General features: G+C 36.2%; 1 protein-coding gene, 3 long non-coding RNA genes and 1 other non-coding gene across 5 annotated transcripts; all 5 read left to right on the top strand.

Moving 5' to 3' along the window:
* The first annotated feature begins 404 nt into the window (after positions 1 to 404).
* LOC131170675 (uncharacterized) lies at positions 405 to 2,659 on the top strand. The gene is made up of 3 exons (XR_009141458.1): positions 405 to 939; positions 1,682 to 1,737; positions 2,305 to 2,659. It is a non-coding gene; the product is annotated as an uncharacterized LOC131170675 (long non-coding RNA).
* Positions 2,660 to 7,354: 4,695 nt separating this feature from the next.
* Positions 7,355 to 8,884, top strand: LOC131170677 (uncharacterized). The gene is made up of 3 exons (XR_009141460.1): positions 7,355 to 7,453; positions 7,897 to 7,955; positions 8,517 to 8,884. It is a non-coding gene; the product is annotated as an uncharacterized LOC131170677 (long non-coding RNA).
* A 5,713-nt stretch (positions 8,885 to 14,597) lies between these two features.
* Positions 14,598 to 16,144, top strand: LOC131170678 (uncharacterized). The gene is made up of 3 exons (XR_009141461.1): positions 14,598 to 14,625; positions 15,074 to 15,132; positions 15,704 to 16,144. It is a non-coding gene; the product is annotated as an uncharacterized LOC131170678 (long non-coding RNA).
* Positions 16,145 to 17,312: 1,168 nt separating this feature from the next.
* Positions 17,313 to 20,684, top strand: LOC110664614 (ribosomal RNA-processing protein 17). The gene is made up of 4 exons (XM_021824361.2): positions 17,313 to 17,506; positions 17,613 to 17,718; positions 19,382 to 19,493; positions 20,136 to 20,684. Exons 1-4 carry the CDS (start codon positions 17,388 to 17,390, stop codon positions 20,390 to 20,392), a joined length of 594 nt encoding a protein of 197 aa, XP_021680053.2. The 5' UTR covers positions 17,313 to 17,387; the 3' UTR covers positions 20,393 to 20,684.
* Positions 20,685 to 21,207: 523 nt separating this feature from the next.
* Positions 21,208 to 21,279, top strand: TRNAG-UCC (transfer RNA glycine (anticodon UCC)). Its single transcript has one exon. It is a non-coding gene; the product is annotated as a tRNA-Gly (tRNA).
* Positions 21,280 to 21,805: the final 526 nt, after the last annotated feature.

A 21,805-nucleotide genomic window follows, 5' to 3' on the forward strand; every position in this document is an offset into this window, starting at 1 on the left:
GAGATGACAAATAGGATACTATAGTAGAATCAGAGAGCGGTAGAATATCATACATAATATATGAAGAGTTTGAAGAATAAATATTTTATCAATTTTTGCATAGCTGGAGGAGTAATGATTGTGCTTGTTCTAATAATCTTCTTTTCCTTATCTCTTGTTTATTCGAAAATTCGAGGACGAATTTTTTTTAAGGGGGGAAGAATGTAACAACCGAAAAAAAAAAAAAAAAAAAACAGAGATTTGACTTTGGCGTGTGACAGTGGAATTCCACTGTCACTGCCAAAGTTTTGAAAAAAAAAAAAAAAAAAAAAATTATTTCAAAAACGGGAGGAAAACCCCCCCCCCCCCCCATTTCTCTTCTTTCCCTCTCCTTCCCTCTCTTCTTCTTCTTCCTTCCGTGGCCGGCGACGTCCCCAGCAGCTCCCCACCCGGCCGGCGACCCTCCGGCGACGTCCAGGACCACCAGAAACGGCGGCAAGAGAGGGAGAGGAGAGAGAAAACGCGCGCACAGTGGGCAGCGGCTTTCCGGCGCGATTCCGGCTTCATCCGACGTCCGATCGAGGCGATTTCGGTGGCGTTGGAAAGCTTGTTCCGAGAGCTTTCTTTTGACACCAATTTTGAAGCAAATGGAGGTCGGATGAGTGAGATATGGAGGAGAGAAGTTTCGGGTTTTTCAAGCTTTTTCGTCAGATCTACGACGATCCGACCGTTGGATCGACGATCCGACCGTTGGATCGACGATCCGAGACCACATATGGACTGAGGAAGAGGAGAGGAACATGGTGGTATGATCAGATCCGGCAAATGTCGCCGGCGACCGGCGGCCGGCCACCGTGCGCGGTGGTTCCGGTGGTGGCTCCGGTGGGCTACGGAGGTGATTCAACTTCCAGAGGCTTCCTCATAAATTTTTGGAATTTTTGAGACACAGATAAACTTCGGGTAAGACAATTTTTATTATTTCTCTGTCTGTGGAACATAAATACAGTGTTTCTTAAACAGGAAAAATTGGAGAAAAATTCTAAGAAAAATATATGATGAAAGTAAAATTATTTGGAGATATTCTATGGTGTTTGTTGAATTTTTGAGTGATTGTAGAATATTTTTGAAAAATATAGATAGATTTTAGTTAGATTTTTAGCATATGGGCATATAAGATTATTTGAAATTAAGATAATTAAATTTTATATAATTGGTTGAAGCTTGAGGATGGAAGTTTAAATATGTAAATATTTAATTGGGTTGGATTAAGAATACGTTAGATGTTGGAAACTTATGGAATTGAGTAAAATTCTTGAATAAAATATTCATGGGTGACTAGAAAATTACAATTCATTTTGCAATAGCCTTATAATATTATTAAGGACCGCGGCATAAAATTTTAGAATTTTTAGAGCTTGTTTGAGTGGATTTTTGAAAAATGTCAATTATAGGAACTAAAACGTAATTTTTAAGATTTGAGTATTGTCTGATTTGGAGGGCCCAGGAGGGGCCATGTGATATTGATGAGATGTGATTGTGGGAATTGAGAATTTAGAAGTGTTATTTGAGTATTTTTACAGGTTGGGTAGGTCCCAGGTATAGGGGAGACTCTGCCGGATTTTCGGCATGAATTAGGCTGTCTATTGCCTCTTTAGAGTTTTATGTTAACTTAGTATTAATAAATTTATAATTTAATTATTAGGTGATCGAGGTCAGCTATTTTCTGCATCCAGCAGCCACAATAGTCATCGGTGTACTGTGAGTAAAATATTAATTTTAATTGTAATTTCGATATTATTATATGTTCAGCATGCCCATGCATCACTTATATGCATATATTTATGTAGTTAAACTCTAGGCACGATTTATGATGCATTGATAATTGTTAAAGTGCCATGATGTTGTTGTGGTAATTTGGAGCAAAGGTGCGTGGCGTTGGCGTGCGTGTGATGTGGTGTGGACTATGGATAGGACGGGTAGTCACGGCTTGAGTAATTGGGACCCGATCCTTCGAGGGGTAGTCACGGCTTGAGTAATTCTGGGACCTCGATTTGGTTATTAAGTGGAAGTCCGAGCTTGAGTAATTCGGGCACCAGTTGGATTTAAGAGAGTCAGATAGAGGATCAGCTCCCATATGTTATGATTGATACTACAGGGTGTGTGAGTGCTCCAAATTACCTTTTTGATGCTATGATGTGAATATGATGTTGATGTTGCATTTCACTCTACAGGGTGCATTAGTTTCAGATAGTTATAGAGATTATGGTTAAAATTGATATTTTACTCTCTGAGTCGAACGCTCACTCCTGTTCAATATTTTTCCAGGCCACAGGAGGAGTTATTTTACAGAACAACCTGTTTTCTTCCTCGCAGGTTTAACGTCAATTATTTAATTGTTTTACTATCTTTTTCTAAATTTAAAATCTAGAACTCCGCATGTGTTAGAAATAGTGTGGACCTTGGTAAAGGTTGTGTTAATTTAAATTTTTAAAATTAATAAATGAAGATTTGTATGGTATTTAAACAGTTTGTAAGTGAGATAACAGGGTTGAGCTGGGCTCCCCTGATTTTAGTTTCTGAAAATTTGTGGGCTAAGTTGGCCCGAAATGAAATTATAACAGTTTGATTTAAATTATTTTATATGCATATTGGGCCTAAATTGTGGGCCTGGTTATGGATTTGAGGAATAGTTAGGCTTACTACGGGCCTCGGGGGCTTTAAGCTGGCCCAGGTCCTAGTGCCGGTCCGGCCCATAGGTTGGGTCGTGACACTAATTGACCATTAGAATGTCCACTAATCATTCCATAAGCCAAATCAAATTTTCACTCCCAAAACCCTAGCTTAAATTCAAAATTTACACAATTTACCTTAATTAACCAACTACTTCATTATCCTTATGTTCATACACTTTAAACATAATCTCTAGTGCACTCCAAGTCCATCCAAACACTCAATCTTGTTCCTTCCTTAGGGGCAGCCGAAATCCATGGGCTTCATACACATGAGTTTAGTTCATTTATTTCACAATTTCTTACCTATTACACATCTCTAATATGGAATTAAGGAGTTTTAAATACATATGTGCACTAACCTCACTTTAACCTCTTGTAGGCAGATTTTTCCAAGTCCCAATCTTCACTTTCTTTCTTCTTCTTGGCTGCCAAACACTTCCCAAGAGGTATAGACAAGTTTTTAGTGAAAGGACTTAGGAGAGTTTGTGATGAAATAAGGATGAAAATGGAGCTTTGGTTGAGATGCAATGGAGGAAGAGGGGAGGGGGTGTAAAACGTTTTTCTAAGGAGAAGAAGGGCTGCTGATTTCTTTTGTTTTTAGCCATATTTATCTCTTTTTATTTATTAATTAATAGGTTGTTTAATTGTGATTGGTTGGAAGTAAGTGAGTGACATCATAATATGTCATAATTTGCTTAATTTTTTATTTTTCTTTTCTTTTCTTTTCTACCACATTTCAATTTAATTTTTAGCAATATTTATTCATATTTTGAGTCATAATAATTATTTACTTAACTGGACAAGTCGACCAAAAATCACCTCTGAAGGCCAAATGACCGAAATGCCCTCCGTTTGGCTTAACGGGTCAAAATTGTCTGTACCGATTGAAAAATTTTTCTAAATATTTTCTTGGCATTCTAATGCCATGGGAACCTCAATAACCCTTCTCTGGAGTCCCAAAAATTATTTTATAATTTTTCCTCCGGGTCTAGGGCTCCTCGTTGCGAGAACCGCAACTTCCCTCGCTAGGGCACCGGCTCGTTTATCTTGGTTGTATTTTATTTCTAAAATTTTTACTAAATTTTTCTTATTAATATTTGAGTTAATTATGGTTCCTGACTTTAGTTTAAATGTTTTTCCGGACATTCTAGTCCTGACCTACACCGTCACCGAATAAAGAGGATGTACTGAGTTGCTTATCGGAGGATGTTACATGTCACATTTTGGCAAATGCATGTAACTGTTCATATAATTGTTATTGATTCTGATTTTAAGTCTAATGGATTCGGATTGACCCACATGGATGTCCGGGATCATATTTCCAATATCTCCCACTCACACATGATGGTTCAACTCTTATTTCAAATTCTAAAAATTTTATACTTTACAAATAAACCATGTGATCAGTGCGTACTTTAAAAACTCCTTTGCTATATACCTATTAAGATAATATAGCATCTCGATCAATGAAGCTTAGAATAGATATAGTATACAACACCCTAGATCATATATCACATTCAAATCTGTTCCGATCTCATTCATGTATCTTGAGTTCATAATTATATCTTTATCTCAAAGATAAACACAATTGGTCAGCCTATGAACATAGACTAATGTAACAATTCTAATGATCTTTCTCCTTTCATGATATATATATATATATATATATATATATATATATATATATAGAATATCACAAATAAAATAGAACAATGAAAAATTTTATATTCATATCATAGAGAAACAAAAAATAAATTTCTAATTCAATTAGAGATATGAAGTCAATTAAGATTAATTTTAATTGAATTCATCAAAATATTAATTTTAGTTTGCCCCATTTAATTTTAGAAAACTCCTTTTTTCTAAAATATGAATGAACTAGTTTCTAATGCTATTAAGAATTTTAATTCCAAAACAACTTTAGAATTAATACAAATAATTTTAATGACATCAATTAAAACCAATTTTAATAGAATTCATCAAATTCATTGTAATTGCCCCATTGTTGGCCTTTGTAATTTTAGAAAACAATTTTTAAAAAAATAAATATTGAATTAAACAATTTAATTCAACGTCAGAATTTTATTCGCCCTTTAATTAATTGAGAAACTAATTTCTAAAATTAATATAGAATTGAACAATTTAATTCTAATGCCAAATAATTTACATGCCACCTTTTATTAATTCTATAAAATATTTTTGTAGAACTAATTTAAATTAAAATCTTTAATTTAAATCTCAATTTGACTAGAATTAAAATTAAAAATTTAATTTGAATTAAATTATTTTAATTCAAATCTTAAGAATTGATTTTAAGTGGCAAATTTGTAACTTAAATCGAAGAAAAAAAAAATAAGGGTGGCAAACTTGTAAATATGAAAAAAAATAATGGCTGCAAATGACAGTGGCAATATCGTAATATTGCTGAAATCTAAGACCAATTTGCAGCCACATATGCTGTGGTATTTTTGTAATATTAAGTAAAAACAAGGGCTGCAAACTTTGTGGCATTATGATAACATTTGCGAAAATAAGGGGCATGCCATCAAGGCTTTTCTTCCTTCTTTGTGTCGAAGAACCAACAGCCTCCACAAAGTCCAACCACCACCAGCAACTATTGCTGGCCTCGCTGTGACCTTCTTTGACTATGGCAAGAATAGTGACGGTGCTGTCCACGCTTGTAACCTTGAACGAAGCCCAACCAGCCTTCCTCATTTGATCCAAGCGATGCATGGACAACCATCAGTTGTGTCTATGGCAGTGAAACAACAATCAAAATCATCGCTAGCCTCCAGCACATCCCAAGAAGCACTGCCAGTAGGCCAACAGGCTAAAAAAGGTTTAGAAAATTTTATAAAATTTAAAAATATTTTTAATTTTTTCTTGATGATTTTTAAATTAATTTATAAAAATTAATAAATTTATTGATTTTAAAAAATCAAATTCAATTTTTAAAATTTGAAAAATTTCAAATAATTTTTTAAAATTTTAATAAAATAAAATATTAATATTTATCTATAAAATAATTAATTTAAAAATTAAAGATTTTATATTTTCCCCTTTTATAGAAAATTCTTCCTCGAATTTTACACAAGGCATAATAAAAGAATAGAATTACATATTGAACAAAAAAGAGTACTTGCTACGCATGTCCCACTCTGATTCCCAGGTGCATTCTTTTACTGATTGGCTCATGCACAAAACCTTAACTATAAGGATCTATTTTGATCTTAGCTGTCTTACCTGATAGTCCACTATGGCCACTAGCTGCTCCTCGAAAGTCAAGTCTTCATTCAACTCTACTATATCCGGTTGCAGCACATGGGAAGGATTGTATTTCTTGAGTATGGAGATGTGAAACACAGAGTGGATATGAGAAAGGTTGGGTGGTGACTCCAACCGATAGGCAACTATCTCAGGGATATCCGTTTGATAGGATGGGTGACCTCGTGGGAAATTCTCCATTCCACATATGGGATAAAACCGTGAAACTCATGATGGGTCTAAGCGGATAATTCCTCTCTCAATCGAAATACCCAAAATTAAATTTGTACTCTGCCTTTGAATAAAAAATAAGGCCCAAAAATTTCAAAAAATCTCAAAAAAATTTGTAGAGTCTAAATATATTTTTAGTTTTACCACGTGGTCTTTAAATTAATTTGTAAAAATTAACAAAATTTATTGATTTTGAAAAATCAAACCTGATTTCTAAAATTAAAAAAATTTCAAATAATTTTTCAAAATTTTAATAAAATAAAATATTTATATTTATCCATAAAATAAATAATTTAAAAATTAAGAGTGTTACATTAGTGAAGAATCATAATTGAACCAAAAAATAAAAAAAGAAAACTTCAATTCGGTATGATTCCTATCAGTTCAGTACGGTTCTTCCTTATATCTTGGGTACTGGCTACCAGAGTTTTTATTAGACTAAGAATCCTTCTTGGAATTAGAATTCTAACTTTGTCAAGCGAGTATTTCAGAATTCTGTCCAAGTAAGGGAGATAGTCTTTCATATCCGTATGGGTCACCTGGGCGTGCTTGGTCTCTCGAGTGTTCGACCCATGTTGGATGGGTCGTCCGGGCTTGCTTGGTCTCCAAGGTGTCTGACCAATGTTGGATGGATCACCCAGGCATGCTTGGTCTTCCGAGCATCCAATCTATGTTGAATGGGTCGCCTGAGCATGCTTGGGTCTCCCAAGATGGTGGGTGACCCATCTTAGGTGGTTTTTTTAGGCTAGTAATATCAGTTATAATTATAGGGATCCATAATTTAAAACACTATGATTTTTATTCAAATCAATTATCACATAAATACCTTAACATTAATTTTAATTATTATGTAATTTTATAATTAATTTTAAAAATTGAGATAAAATTATTAGAATTAAAAAGATTGAATACAATTATAAAAAATAATTAAAAAATTAAATTCTTTTACAATTAGTCCAAAACTTAAAAAAAAAATCAATTATAGGTTTTTAATTACTATTTAAAATAGTATTGAAAGGATTTATTTTTGGAAAGTAAATTAAAAATGTAACACCCCTGATTTTTTTATATATTATTATGGGGCTTCGTGTAGGTATCCTCAATTCGCGAAAATTTGTGATTGTCGGATTCGTGAATTTCCGCCGCATGACTAGCTACCGGAACAGTCTCCGAATTGGATCGAGGTTTTGGCTACCCCACGATTGTCAGGCATCCCGAGCGCGTTCCCGAAGTCGGAATCGGCAAAGGTAAACCCGAACCTTGTTTTTTCGTAATTTTCTAGTGCTTAAATAGGATTAAAAATTCATAAAATATTCGTGGTAGCTTAGAAAATTACGATTCTTTTTGCAATAGCTTAGTAATATTGCTAAGGACCGCGGGGCAAAGTTTTATAATTTTTAGAGCTTGTTTGGGCAGTTTTTGCAAAAATGATCAATAATAAGGACTAAATTGAAATTTTGCGTGTTGTGATGGATGATTGATTTGATGGGCCCAGGAGGGGCTGAGTGATATGATTGAACTGTTGATATATGGATTGTGAATATAGAAGTGCGTTTTTAGCCCTTTTGCAGGTTGGGTAGGTCCTAGGTATAGGGGAGACTCACGATTTTCGCACGACTTAGGACGATTTGATCTTTTTTCATTGTTGTATTGAGTCAAATTTATTAAATATATGTAATGTAATTGTCAGGTGAGCCGGGACAGCCTTCTTCCTCCGCCCAGCCACCACAGTGATTTGTCGTCAAGTCTGTGAGTAAAATATTAATTTTAACTGTAATTTCGATATTATTATATGTTCAGCATGCCCATGCATCACTTATATGCATATATTTATGTAGTTAAACTCTAGGCACGAATTATGTTGCATTGATAACTGTTAATGTGCCATGAGTGTTGTCGTGGTAATTTGGAGCAAGGTGCGTATGCTGGCGTGCGTGCGGTGATGTGGTGTGGACTATGGATAGGACGGGTAGACACGCTTGAGTTCTTCATGGGACCGGTCCTTCGGGTAGACACGCTTGAGTTCTTCTGGGACCCCGATTTGGTATTTAAGTGGAAGTCCGAAATGAGTTCTTGGCACCGATTGGATTTAAGAGAGTCAGATAGGGATCACTCCCATATACTATGAATGATTTTACAGGGTGTGTGAGTGCTCCAAATTACCTTTTGATGCTATGATGTGAATATGGTGTTGATGTTGCATTTCACTCTACAAAGTTGCATTAGTTCAGATAGTTATAGAGATTATAGTTAAGATTGATATTTTACTCTCTGAGTCGAACGCTCACTCCTGTTCAAAAATTTTTACAGGCCACAGGAGGATATTTTGTTCTGGGTTAACCTGCTTTTCTACCTCGCAGGTTGTTTATCAATATTTGTGTAATTTTAATTACTCCTAGAATTTTCGCATGTGTTAGCAGAAATTATTTGATTATGGTCTGTAATATTGTTATCATGTTGGACCTGTAAACTAAATATGCTATGCATGTTTGATGGATTGGATGAGGGAGCTGAGCTCCCATTTATTTTATGTTAATGAGTATGTGGAGGGTGAGCTGAGCTCCCCAAATGACTATATATTGTGTTTACAGGTCGGGTGAGTCAAAAACTCCCCGTTGGAAAGTCCATTTTATGGCCGGACTCTGTCCGTTTGTTTTCTTGATATTGGGCCCAAATGGGCCTTAGAGTTGGGTTAATGAACAGTTAGGCTTACTACGGGCCTCGGGGCTTTAAGTCGCCTGTGTCCTAGTGGTCCGGCCCATAGGTTGGGTCGTGACAAATGTGGTATCGAGCTTAGGCTCCGATTCATAGGAAAAATTATCTAAGTGTTGGGAAGAGTCTACTAGGAGTCACATGCGAGTATAGGATTCTGCTTTCGTCTTTCCTGTAATTCTTTGTTTCTAGATTGTACGTTATACCTCGGGAAATATAAGATTACCTCAGTTAGTGTCTTGATTTTCGTGGAGTACATAGAAATGTGAAATAGAGTTAGTAGACATGTGAGGTCCATCATGAGGATACGTACTCCAAGAAATGCTATGTTTCTGTCTGTATGGGTTTAAATGGTGTGCCCATTTCGTGCAAGGCACGAGTACATAAACGTGAGTCTTGAAAGTACAGTTGCCCTAGATAAGGATGAGGATACCACTGCAGGCAGTCATCAGTGGATGACCCCGTCAGAATAAGTTTATGATAATAGAAGATTCAAGAGAGATAAGAGATTAAGAGACCTAGTCTTCCAGGACGTATCGTAGTAACTATACAATGTTCTCGATGTCCGCTCGTAGTCGCAGATTAAGACCGGCATGAGATTATTGTGTAGAGCTGCGTACTTCACTGTAGTGCTTATGATGAGGATTTTGTAGTACTGCTTTGGTACAAGAATACTGCAACGAGTTTTATATCCGCAGAGGAGTTGTGAACTCTGGTTAAGAGCCTAGAGCTAGAATATCGAAGGTCACGCTTGGGTGGTAACTAGAGTCGTTGACTCGATACTCCTAGCATGAGCTAGAGTTACTGAAGAGTTGCCATCGCACTGCAGGTTTGGACTAGTTGCAAAGTAAAGGTGACACCTATAGAGTGAGACCATCTAGTCATAGTTATGGAATTATGGATGTACTTTGAAGTATGAAAAACATATTGCTTAGAGCTTAGTGAGAATAGTATATCTTGTGTGTATTAGTATGGAATAAAGTACAACCCTACTACCTAGGGAAGGTCGAAACTATGAATTGATGATTTACGGAGCTATGATATAATAAATGAGACATTAATTTGACATGGTTTTGGGCAAGGTGGTAAATGTAGTACCTTTGTTGCGACAAGTTATGGTATAGTCCTATCTTTTCGTAAGGGATCGAAAGTTATTACTAATAATGGTGACCAATAAAATAGTGCCTGGATAGGACTGTAGAGTGTGGTAGAGAGTAGTTGGCTCGTATCTTGCAAAGGATACAAGTTTCATTATAGGAATCATATATAATCAGATCACGATGGATGTAAATCCTTTAAATTGGATGACGGGTTTGGGTGCCCGGAATCTTAAGTTTTGGCTAATTGAGTAAACATGGAAAATAATAATAATAACAAATAAATAAAATTACTGCAGAATCAGTTCTCGAGGTAGTAAAGGTATTATGTAAGCTAAAGGATAAGAATAGAAATCATACGATAAAAGTATGACTGTAACTTCCTGAGTTCCTTTTTGAATTCATATTATTCAAAACAATAGTATAATCTAATTATAATAGTGTTAAGAGTAATAAATTAGCAAAGATAAATTATAGAAGGCCAATGGATAGAGAAAGCAGAATTAAAGTTTGGACAAGTGATTGCAGATACAATATAATCTAAATGCTAGTGGAAGTACTAGCTAGAGTGGTCAAAGGACCAAATCTGAGTAGCACAGATATGTGATAACGCGGTAGAGACTCTGAAAGATATAGTTAGCAGGTACAGCTGTCATGTTAGGAAGAAGAATGGAACCAGGAATAGAATAGTTAAGTTCTATTTTGGGTAAGACAAAAGAAATAAATGAAAGGACAATCTGAATGGCGCATAATAGAAGGAACAAAGTTAAGATATAGGGTAGGCTAAGTGTTATTCTTGGCAAGGTGAATGACAAGGATGGAGAACCCAAAATGGGACCATATTAGCAAGAATAGTGATGGAGGTATGGAATACAATAATAACGAGTAAATGCTAGAAGGTATGCGATGGTATTGTGGACTACCTACTTAGGTAGAGAAAACGAAGTTAGTAAGTAGTAAGTTGATTAAAGGTCAATCTAAGGGATCAAATAGGTATGATGATAGGAAAAGAATGATAGATAATGATACATATGCTTAGTTTAGACTTTTGAGATAGTGATAAGGTAGTTAGAGGTTCGTTATGAATCTCAGGCAAACATTGTTAGTGTGATCAACAGAATCACTTTGTAGTGAAGCAATAACGACAGGATAATAGTAGGGGTAGAACGAAAAGTGACAAGCCTGGGTGGTTATAAATCACTAGAAAGTTTAAGGATCAAATTAATGACCATAGATAAGGGTGGAGTTAGTGTTGAAAGAATCTATTAGCGAGAGAAATCTTTCAGGATTCAACAAGGGTTAAGGGCACAATATAAACGATGATGGATATGAATCATAGGTCGAGTATAAGTAAAGTTAATAAATTATAAAATATTATGTCAGGAAGGACGATGGTACAGTAAAGGGTTCATGCAGATGATACCTTATAGGTAGAGCACAATTGTGCTAGGAGATGATGAAATTTGAAGAGAAAGACTAAGAAACATAGGTTAAACGTTATTATATGGACAATCGGGCGTAGTTGAATATAGAGGATATTTTCCTTTCTTTTCAAGTTTAGCTCGTGTTTTTGATTCCAGAGCGTTATATAAGGAGCAGAGACTGAGGCAAGGAGACCTAGTTATTTGAGATTTTGATAGGCACCAATTCATATACAATTTCCTGATATGAGAATGACAGTAAGTGCATACCTAGTGTTAAGTATGAAAGGACGATCAGAGTAATGACAGGAGTTAAATTGAGTTAGCTACTAAGGCTTGCGACTGTTTAAAACTATGAGCTAGATGAAGTACTATTTATGGATGAGTTTCAATAGATGAAATTGTTGCTGATGGGTAATTTGAGGTTGAAGTTTAGAAAGCTATGGGCAGTATATATGATTATATTAAGGAGAATGAACACGTGAAGTATCTTATTTGGAATTAAGGCATGACACATATTTTCTACAGCCGTGTTAGTTCAGATGGAACTTATAGTTTATGGGGCTCATATTCATCCAGGATAAGCAATTTCCTACTAAGGTGGTAGGGAATGATAATGTTCGATAGTTAAGTTGGAAAAAGGTGATACAAGAAAAATTTTCTATGGGTAATTATAAGTGTTACATAAGGTGAAGAATGTCTTTGGTAGGAGTAAATCATAGGGTTAGAATTCTTGAAGTAATGAAACTAGTAATCAAGATAAGACTAAGAAATAAAAAGAAAGTTAAAGTTGATGATGGGATAGACATCTTTGAAGGAAAAGGTGTAAGGATGAGATAGGACTAAAATTAAGAAATAAGTACAGCAGGTTGAAAAGATACCAACAATACCAAAAATAGGAAAAGGGAAGTGGATAAGATGCAAAGGACAGGAAGAGAGCTCGATAGAGTCAGTTATAATGATGAGGATAAGGAGTGTCTAACAACTGCCCCTGTGTTGGCACTACTTGTGAGTGGTGAAGGATACACCGTGTATTGTGACGCCTCCAGAGTTGGCCTTGGGTGTGTTTTGATGCAGAATGGAAAGGTAGTGGCTTATGCTTCAAGGCAGCTGAAGAGGCATGAGCAGAACTACCCCACCCATGATTTGGAAATGGCGGCTGTAGTCTTTGCACTGAAAATCTGGAGACACTATCTGTATGGTGAAGTGTGCGAGATATACACCGACCATAAGAGTTTAAAGTACATCTTCCAACAGAGGAATTTAAACTTGAGACAGAGGAGATGGATGGAGCTTCTGAAAGACTATGATTGCACCATCCAGTACCACCCTGGGAAGGCCAATGTTGTAGCAGATGCTTTGAGCAGGAAATCTTCTGGCAGTTTGGCGCACATTTCAGCAGAGAAGAGACCGTTGATTCAGGAAGTACATGAGTTGATGGATCAAGGTTTAATCCTAGATCTTTCAGATGATGGGGTATTGTTGGCTCACTTTTCAGTGAGGCCAGACTTGAGGGACAGAGTTAGAGTTTCCCTGCACAGAGACCAACAATTGATGAAGATCATAGAAAGAGTACAGCAAGGTGAAGGTGGTGAGTTTGGATTTGCCAATGATGGCGCCCTAGTGCATGGTTCTAGGATATGTGTGCCCGATGTGGACAACCTCAGGAATGAAATCATGCGAGAGGCACACTACACACTTTACAGTGTCCACCCAGGTTCCACCAAAATGTATCATGATGTGAAAGATAGCTACTGGTGGAATGGCATGAAGAGAGACATAGGACTTTGTGTCCAAGTGCTTGACTTGTCGGAAGGTGAAGTTTGAACACCGAGACCATCGGGGAAGTCGTAAGAGCTCCCTATCCCGAGAATGGAAGTGGGAAATGATAACTATGGATTTTGTGGTCAAGGTTGCCTCGTACCACGCGAGGATATGACTCGATATGGGTAATTGTAGACCGTCGACCAAATCAGCTCACTTTTTGCTGTAAAGACTACCTACTGCGTGGCACAAGATGCGCTCGCCTACATTCGAGAAATAGTCGATTGCATGGAGTTCCGGCCCATAATATCCGGCAGAGGGCCCCATTCACTTCGGTTTTGGAGAAAGTTGCAGGAGGCACTTGGCACAGTTGAACTTCAAGACGGCTTTCCACCCTCGCATGCAGACGGACGTTGAAAGGACAATCCAAACACTGGAAGACATGCTTCGCATGAGTGTCTTGGATTTTGGAGGTCAATGGGATGAGCAGTTAGCTTTGGTGGAGTTTGCCTACAACAACAGTTATCACTCCAGCATAGGGATGGCACCCTATGAGGCACTATATGGAAGAAAGTGTAGGTCTCCTCTGTGTTGGACAGAAATGGGGGAAGCAAGGGTGCATGATGTAGACCTAGTGCAAGACACTTAAGTAGTTCCTTTAATCGAGGAACGATCGAGGACGGCTTCGAAGAGATGTAAGAGTTATGCAGACCCCAGACGGAGGGATGTGGAGTTTGCAGTGGGCGACTATGTATTCCTAAAGGTTTCTCCAATGAAGGGAGTCATGAGATTTGGAAAGAAGGGCAAGTTGGCACCTCGGTATATCGGACCTTTTGAGGTTACTGATAGAGTTGGAGCAGTTGCCTACCGGTTGGAACTACCACCCAACCTTTCTCACGTTCATCCCATGTTTCACATCTCCATGCTCAGGAAATACATTCCCGATCCTTCCTTCTCATGTACTACAGTCGGATGTAATAGAACTAAAGGAGAACTTGACATTTGAGGAGCAACCTGTAGCCATAGTGGACTACCAAGTGAGACAGCAAAAAATCAAAACAGATCCCTATGGTTAAGGTTTTGTGGAGGAGCCAGTCAGTGAAAGAGTGCACCTGGGAGTCAGAACGGGACATGCATAGCAAGTACCCTTATCTGTTCAATGTGTAATCATGTACTTTATTCTGCCTTGTGTAAAATTCGAGGACGAATTTTCTGTAAGGGGGGAAGAATGTAACACCCCTGATTTTTTTATATATTATTATGGGGCTTCGTGTAGGTATCCTCAATTCGCGAAAATTTGACAGTTGTCCGGATCTGTGAATTTCCTACTGCATGCACTAGCTAACAGTCTCCGAATTGGATCGAGGTTTTGGCTACCCCACGATTGTCGGGCATCCCGCGTTCCCGAAGTCGGAATCGGCAAAGGTAAACCCGAACCTTGTTTTTTCGTAATTTTCTAGTGCTTAAATAGGATTAAAAATTCATAAAATATTCGTGGTAGCTTAGAAAATTACGATTCTTTTTGCAATAGCTTAGTAATATTGCTAAGGACCGCGGGGCAAAGTTTTATAATTTTTAGAGCTTGTTTGGGCAGTTTTTGCAAAAATGATCAATAATAAGGACTAAATTGAAATTTTGCGTGTTGTGATGGATGATTGATTTGATGGGCCCAGGAGGGGCTGAGTGATATGATTGAACTGTTGATATATGGATTGTGAATATAGAAGTGCGTTTTTAGCCCTTTTGCAGGTTGGGTAGGTCCTAGGTATAGGGGAGACTCTGCCGGATTTTCGGCACGACTTAGGACGTACTTGATCTTTTTTCTTTGTTGTATTGAGTCAAATTTATTAAATATATGTAATGTAATTGTCAGGTGAGCCGGGACAGCCTTCTTCCTCCGCCCAGCCACCACAGTGATTTGTCGTCAAGTCTGTGAGTAAAATATTAATTTTAACTGTAATTTCGATATTATTATATGTTCAGCATGCCCATGCATCACTTATATGCATATATTTATGTAGTTAAACTCTAGGCACGAATTATGTTGCATTGATAACTGTTAATGTGCCATGAGTGTTGTCGTGGTAATTTGGAGCAGTGTGCGTGCGTTGGCGTGCGTGTGATGTGGTGTGGACTATGGATAGGACGGGTAGACACGGCTTGAGTTCTTCGCTGGGACCCGGTCCTTCGGGGTAGACACGGCTTGAGTTCTTCGCTGGGACCCCGATTTGGTATTTAAGTGGAAGTCCAATGAGTTCTTCGCTGGCACCAGATTGGATTTAAGAGAGCTGTATAGGGGATCAGCTCCCATATACTATGAATGATGTTACAGGGTGTGTGAGTGCTCCAAATTACCTTTTTGATGCTATGATGTGAATATGGTGTTGATGTTGCATTTCACTCTACAGGTTGCATTAGTTGCAGATAGTTATAGAGATTATAGTTAAGATTGATATTTTACTCTCTGAGTCGAACGCTCACTCCTGTTCAAAAATTTTTACAGGCCACAGGAGGATATTTTGTTCTGGGTTAACCTGCTTTTCTACCTCGCAGGTTGTTTATCAATATTTGTGTAATTTTAATTACTCCTAGAATTTTCGCATGTGTTAGCAGAAATTATTTGATTATGGTCTGTAATATTGTTATCATGTTGGACCTGTAAACTAAATATGCTATGCATGTTTGATGGATTGGATGAGGGAGCTGAGCTCCCATTTATTTTATGTTAATGAGTATGTGGAGGGTGAGCTGAGCTCCCCAAATGACTATATATTGTGTTTACAGGTCGGGTGAGTCAAAAACTCCCCGTTGGAAAGTCCATTTTATGGCCGGACTCTGTCCGTTTGTTTTCTTGATATTGGGCCCAAATGGGCCTTAGAGTTGGGTTAATGAACAGTTAGGCTTACTACGGGCCTCGGGGGCTTTAAGCTGGCCCAGGTCCTAGTGCCGGTCCGGCCCATAGGTTGGGTCGTGACAAAAAAAAATAAATTAATTAATAAATTTTAGCTCAATAGTATTTTATTTTTCTCAAAATAAAGTTTTAGACCAAATAAGTCATTATACTTCTTAATTAAGGCAAAAAAGTCTACACTTAATAAAATTTTTTTTAATAATGAAATATTATTTTTTTTTCTTTTTAAATAATAAAATATTAAAAATTATGATTTTAATATTAAAAAAGGTTTATTCAGCACATTTTTAATTTTTTTAAATTTATTTTAATTAAAAATAATAAATTAGGGAAAAATAATATTTTATTATTTAAAAATTAATTTATTAAATATAAATTTATTTGACATTAATTAAAAAAAAATACATGATAATTTTAAATTTATTTAACCTAAGGCTAAAAGTATCTTATAATAAATATATGTAACGCAATGCATTCATTTTATAATAAATATATTTTTATGGTTTTTTATTTGGTTATTTATTTTCATAAGAAGTGAAATTATTTTGTTATAAAAATTGAGATGGTTTAATATAAATTTATAACACGTCTCATGAAATTTTTATAAAATAATTTTTTTAAAAAATATTTAATTATGAAAAATTTATTAATTTAACAAAAAAATAATTTTATAAAAATTATATGTAACGCAATTAATAATTTTAATTTAATAAAATTTCCTATAATGAATAAGTAATCTATTTTTATAATTTTTTAATAAAATTTACCACATATAATTTATATGTTGGACTTTTAAGAAAATATTATATCTATTTTTTTATGTGAAAAAAAATTATTTTTTTATTACACTAATAAGTTTTTTCATAATTGATTATTTAAAAAAGATTAATTTATAAAAATCACATGAGATGGATTATAAATTTTGTTAAATAATCTATTTTATGTAATAAATAATTTTAATTTATGATAAAATCAAATAACTATAAAATACATCTATTTTCATTAATAATTATAATAAAATTCATTTAACAGTCAACATAATAAATCATCAGAAGAATAAAGTCATTGTGGAAACACAACAATTTTATTTTTTATTTAATATTTTTTAGCTACAAATATTGCACTGAAGGGCCCAAATCCAATGAACCTGAGCTGACAAAATAGACTCTAAGCCCATCCCAGACAATCAGAATGGGAATGAAAATGAGCCCACTTCCAAGATTGCACAAAGCACAATCGCCGAAGAAGGACCTGCAAATTAGCTGCTGAGGCTACCATGGAAGGCGAAATTGAAGGAGGAGAACCACAGCTGCCACCAAACCGAGCTCGGCACATAAAGAAACGAGCTCTTAAAAACAAAGCTCTGGCTGTATCTTTTAACGAGAAAGATCTCAGGTACTGGTATTTCTGATTATTTTATTTGGTTTAATGTAGTAATCGATGAATTTGTGTGTTTTGACACACGATTGGTGATTTGGTCATTTCGGCGTTGTTTATTAAGGGACTATGTAACTGGTTTTCACAAGAGGAAGAAAAAGAGAAGAAAGGAAGCCCAAAAGAAGCAAGAGGAGGCCTTGCGGCGCAAGCGTATCGAGGAGCGCAAAAAGGTATATATATCCATTGTTTCTTACGTTTATGCTTGCAATTGATAGTTTTATGTAGCATCAAAATGGGATATCTGTTGTTGCTGGCAATAGTGAGTATATTAATGTCACTGTATGAAGTGTGATACAGTAGGCGGCCTTTTTTCGAAGCTATTAATATTGATAACGCCAAACTGCTAGTTTATGGTGAAAAACTAGAAATTTCGGGTTTCGTTTCATGGTCACTAAATTGATATTGTTTGATAAGCTGTCACCACTAGTGCTTTGTTCTTAAATCTTAAGAAGTTTTGATTGCGTTTGGGTGCAAATGTATGGGTTTTTAATGTAATTGGCATATGGTTGACCTGTTAATTGGGAGCAAGTTTTTCTTTTTAAGAAGGTTAAGGTTTGTGAGGGTTTTTAAAGGTTTTCAAAACCTCAAAAATTATGACTTTTTCAACCTTTGGTGAGTTGGGGAGGTTTTGATGGGAAATAAAATTTTCATTATCTATATTGTCTTCAGTGCGTTTGAAATTTCTAAATTTGTCCTTATTTAAATATTAAAACATATATCTTCACACAACAAAAGTATTTATGCAATTTTTACACTTTACTTTACCTTTTCATGCCTTCCACTAGACAAGTTACTAAACCATCATGTACCATACTTTCCTCTCAAACAAGATGGAGTTAAATATTTTATCTTACTATATTTTAAAAAATCGTACCTTACCTCTTTCACTCCTCCCAATCAGAAATATCAGATGAACCAAGGAAATAGTAGTTGAAGAATTGCTTATTCCATCAGGCTGCGTTTCAGAGAATGGCATTAATAAATATGTTGTTTTTTTTCAAAAGATAGATAATGGAACTCAAAGTGATATAGTCTTTTGAAGGGAACCCATAATGTTCTTTTTATGTTTTAATAGATTTTGATAGTCAGATGAAAACCTGAGATTCTCTATTTGTTTGAAGGTACAAACATTGGCCAGGTGAGTATGTAACATGCATGTGTGCATGTACCTAGCTTGTATACAAGAATATATTTCCAACTAAAGAAATTACATAATGGCAAGCAGCTTCAGTTTGTGTACTTTCTGTTCACTAATTTTGCACTTGGTGTTGAGAAAGCAGATAGTACCCTGGTGATACTTTGGCATCCTTTAAATTATAGTTTCGGCCAGATTGCTAATGCTGAATGAGTATTTGCACATTGTTTTTGGAGATCTTCGGTAGAATCTTCTGTTTGGATTTGGTTTGTCCCCGTTGAAATTAGTGAGATTCAAGAGAAAACTAATCCTCTTTGATATCAGAAGGAAAAAAAGTGCCTGAAATTTGTAAAAAATGAATACCTGTGAGAGGTATATCTAATTCTGCCACCAGCTCCTTCAAGGGTTCTAGGTTTTTTTTTTTTTTTTTTTTCCTTGTCATAATCCTTCCCAATCAGATCACTTCGCTATCTTATGTAGTTATTGAACCTTTTTCAATAAAAATTTCTGAAGCAAGTGAAGATAGTTTATCAAAGGGTGTGAGTGAAATCCTTCTATCATTTTTTTATTACTTTATTGCTGAATTTGCCTATGTTATATTTCATATGGCACTGCAATGTGTCAATTGCTTGCATTTAATCGAACAGAATTTCTTGAGTTTTCATTGTTTTAACCTTGCTGCCTGACATGTGTTGTAGAGGAAGCTGGAAAGAGAACTCGTGTTATATGGAGAAGCTCCACCAGCATCTGTTGGTGGTGATGAGTATAATGAGGATGGTGAAGAAAGTGAACCAATTGCATCAGTCAATGGTATTTTTCACAAACTCTCTGCTTATAGATATGAGATTAACATGCTACCTAAGAAACTATTAAATGGTTAAGCCCTTAGACTTGGCTGCATATCTAGTTGTTAATGTCTCTTTGTGCCAACTTTACTGGCGACTCACTGCAACAAATTGGTGTAGATTCTTTGTCTCAACATGTTGGCACTTTAAGAGATGTATTGACAAACAGGTTCTGATGTGCAGCTATTTATTTATTTCTTATTTGAATTGTGATGATGATCATCATCATTTAGTCCTATTGAGCTAATCCAACAATTCTTGCTTATGTGATGTGAATCTCATTTCATGACACTGATTCTCAACTCACATTGTGGTGTTATACTTATTTGTCAACACCATTAGGCAGACTACTCGTTCAGGGACCAGAATGTGATGTTGCTTGAAATAATCTCATTTAATGTCACTGATTCTCAACTCACATTGTGGTGTTGTACAAAAGAACAGTTAGCAACCGTGTTATTTGACAATACCATTAGGCAGACTACTCATTTGGGGACCACAAAACATGCCTATCCTTTGTCACTTATCTAGCTCATAGAGGATGTAATATAAGCTTAATATTTATACTAATTTGACGTTTAATGCTGGGCTTTGTTATTGGCAAAAGGGACAATGGAATATGACAATGGGGACATGAAAGTCACTGTGACAACTACTGAGATTTCTCGAGAAGATAAGGATGACCACGGTGGAAAGATGCAAACAGCAGTGCCAATGCCAAGATTGGCTGGAGATGATAAGAAGCACAATTTATCTGTTAGTAAAAAGAAATCATTTAAGAAAGTCTCAAAGCACAACTCGAGGTCAAAGCCACATGATAAAAGAGATAGAAGGAAGGGAAAGAAAAAGAACAAGAAGTGGTAATTGTCCTCCTGCCAAATGAATTGTGGATGTGAATAGAGAACATAACTAGCACAATTGTTGAGTGCATCCTGCTAGGCCATTTAAACTTAAAGTCATATTCATAGTTTGGCAATTTGAAGGGTAGGTGATGTTTGCTCATGGTATCGAGTGATATATTCTTTGCCAACAGTTCATTAAATTTTGAATCGGGTGTATTTGAACAGTTTCTGTTGTGAATTCTTTTTGTACACTTCTTTTAATGTCATGCCAAACTGGCAGTAGTTATGGTTTAATTACAATGTGCTTTCTTCAATGTTTTCTTGCAATTGATTTCTGACGCATGTTTCATGCCTTGCCTTGTCTTCCAATGTAATAATTCTTGGAGTTTGGGTGAATTTGTGAGAGATGTTAGGGATAATCATGCTGTTATTGTCCAATTTGACTTGGTTTGCCTTGTATTTGTCTTGTATTAAGTACAAGCTGTCATATGCAGAACAGTGAGCGGGGTAATGGTGTATGGTTCTGTGCTGATGGCACATGTATTGTTGCTACAGGCTCTTGATGAAAAAAAAAAAAACTCTCTTAACTCTCGCAACTCGCAAAAACATTCAAACCCCGAACCGGTGGCTGCCCCTCCCACTGCATCTGAGGGTGCTAAGCCCGTCAGGCTCTTTTGCTCTAATGACACGCCATATAAACGTACAAGTCCCATTCTAATTTTGTAACTGCACTTAAGTCGGCTATATGATAGGTACATGCGCCTCATCTTTCTGGTAATATTAAAATTTTGTAATTATTTTGTTTTATAGTTATTCACAAAGACAATGAGCATATGGGCGTTTGTAGTCCAACGGTTAGGATAATTGCCTTCCAAGCAATAGACCCGGGTTCGACTCCCGGCAAACGCATTTAACTTTTCTTTTCTTTTCGGTCTGATGTGAAACGATTTCTGAGTCTGGTCCCCATTGAACAGTTGCCCAAGTTGATATATTCACAGCTTTTGGTTGCGCTTTCGCCTTCTTAGATAAATTGCGCTATTTTAGCCAGGATTGTCAGTAATCAAGGTACAATACTACGTCGTCCTTTTGTCCTCTTCTTCTACGGATTCTGTTCTTACCCATCGTTTCACTTTTGCCTCTGCTGCGTTGATCCTACAATCACTCGTCTCATCATCCATGCAGGGAAGTTGCCATATTTGATCTCAAGAGCAGCACGTATGTGTATGACAGTGGGTCGTATGGAAACTGTAGAGAAACGCATTTAACTTTTCTTTTCGGTCTGATGTGAAACGATTTCTGAGTCTGGTCCCCATTGAACAGTTGCCCAAGTTGATCTTGTGCTTGTGCTTTCGCTTTCGCTTTCTTAGATATATTGCGCTATTTTAGCCAGGATTGTCAGTAATCAAGGTACAATACTACGTCGTCCTTTTGTCCT

This window comes from Hevea brasiliensis, chromosome 11 (assembly GCF_030052815.1).
Source record: "Hevea brasiliensis isolate MT/VB/25A 57/8 chromosome 11, ASM3005281v1, whole genome shotgun sequence".
Classification (NCBI taxonomy): Eukaryota; Viridiplantae; Streptophyta; class Magnoliopsida; order Malpighiales; family Euphorbiaceae; genus Hevea; species Hevea brasiliensis.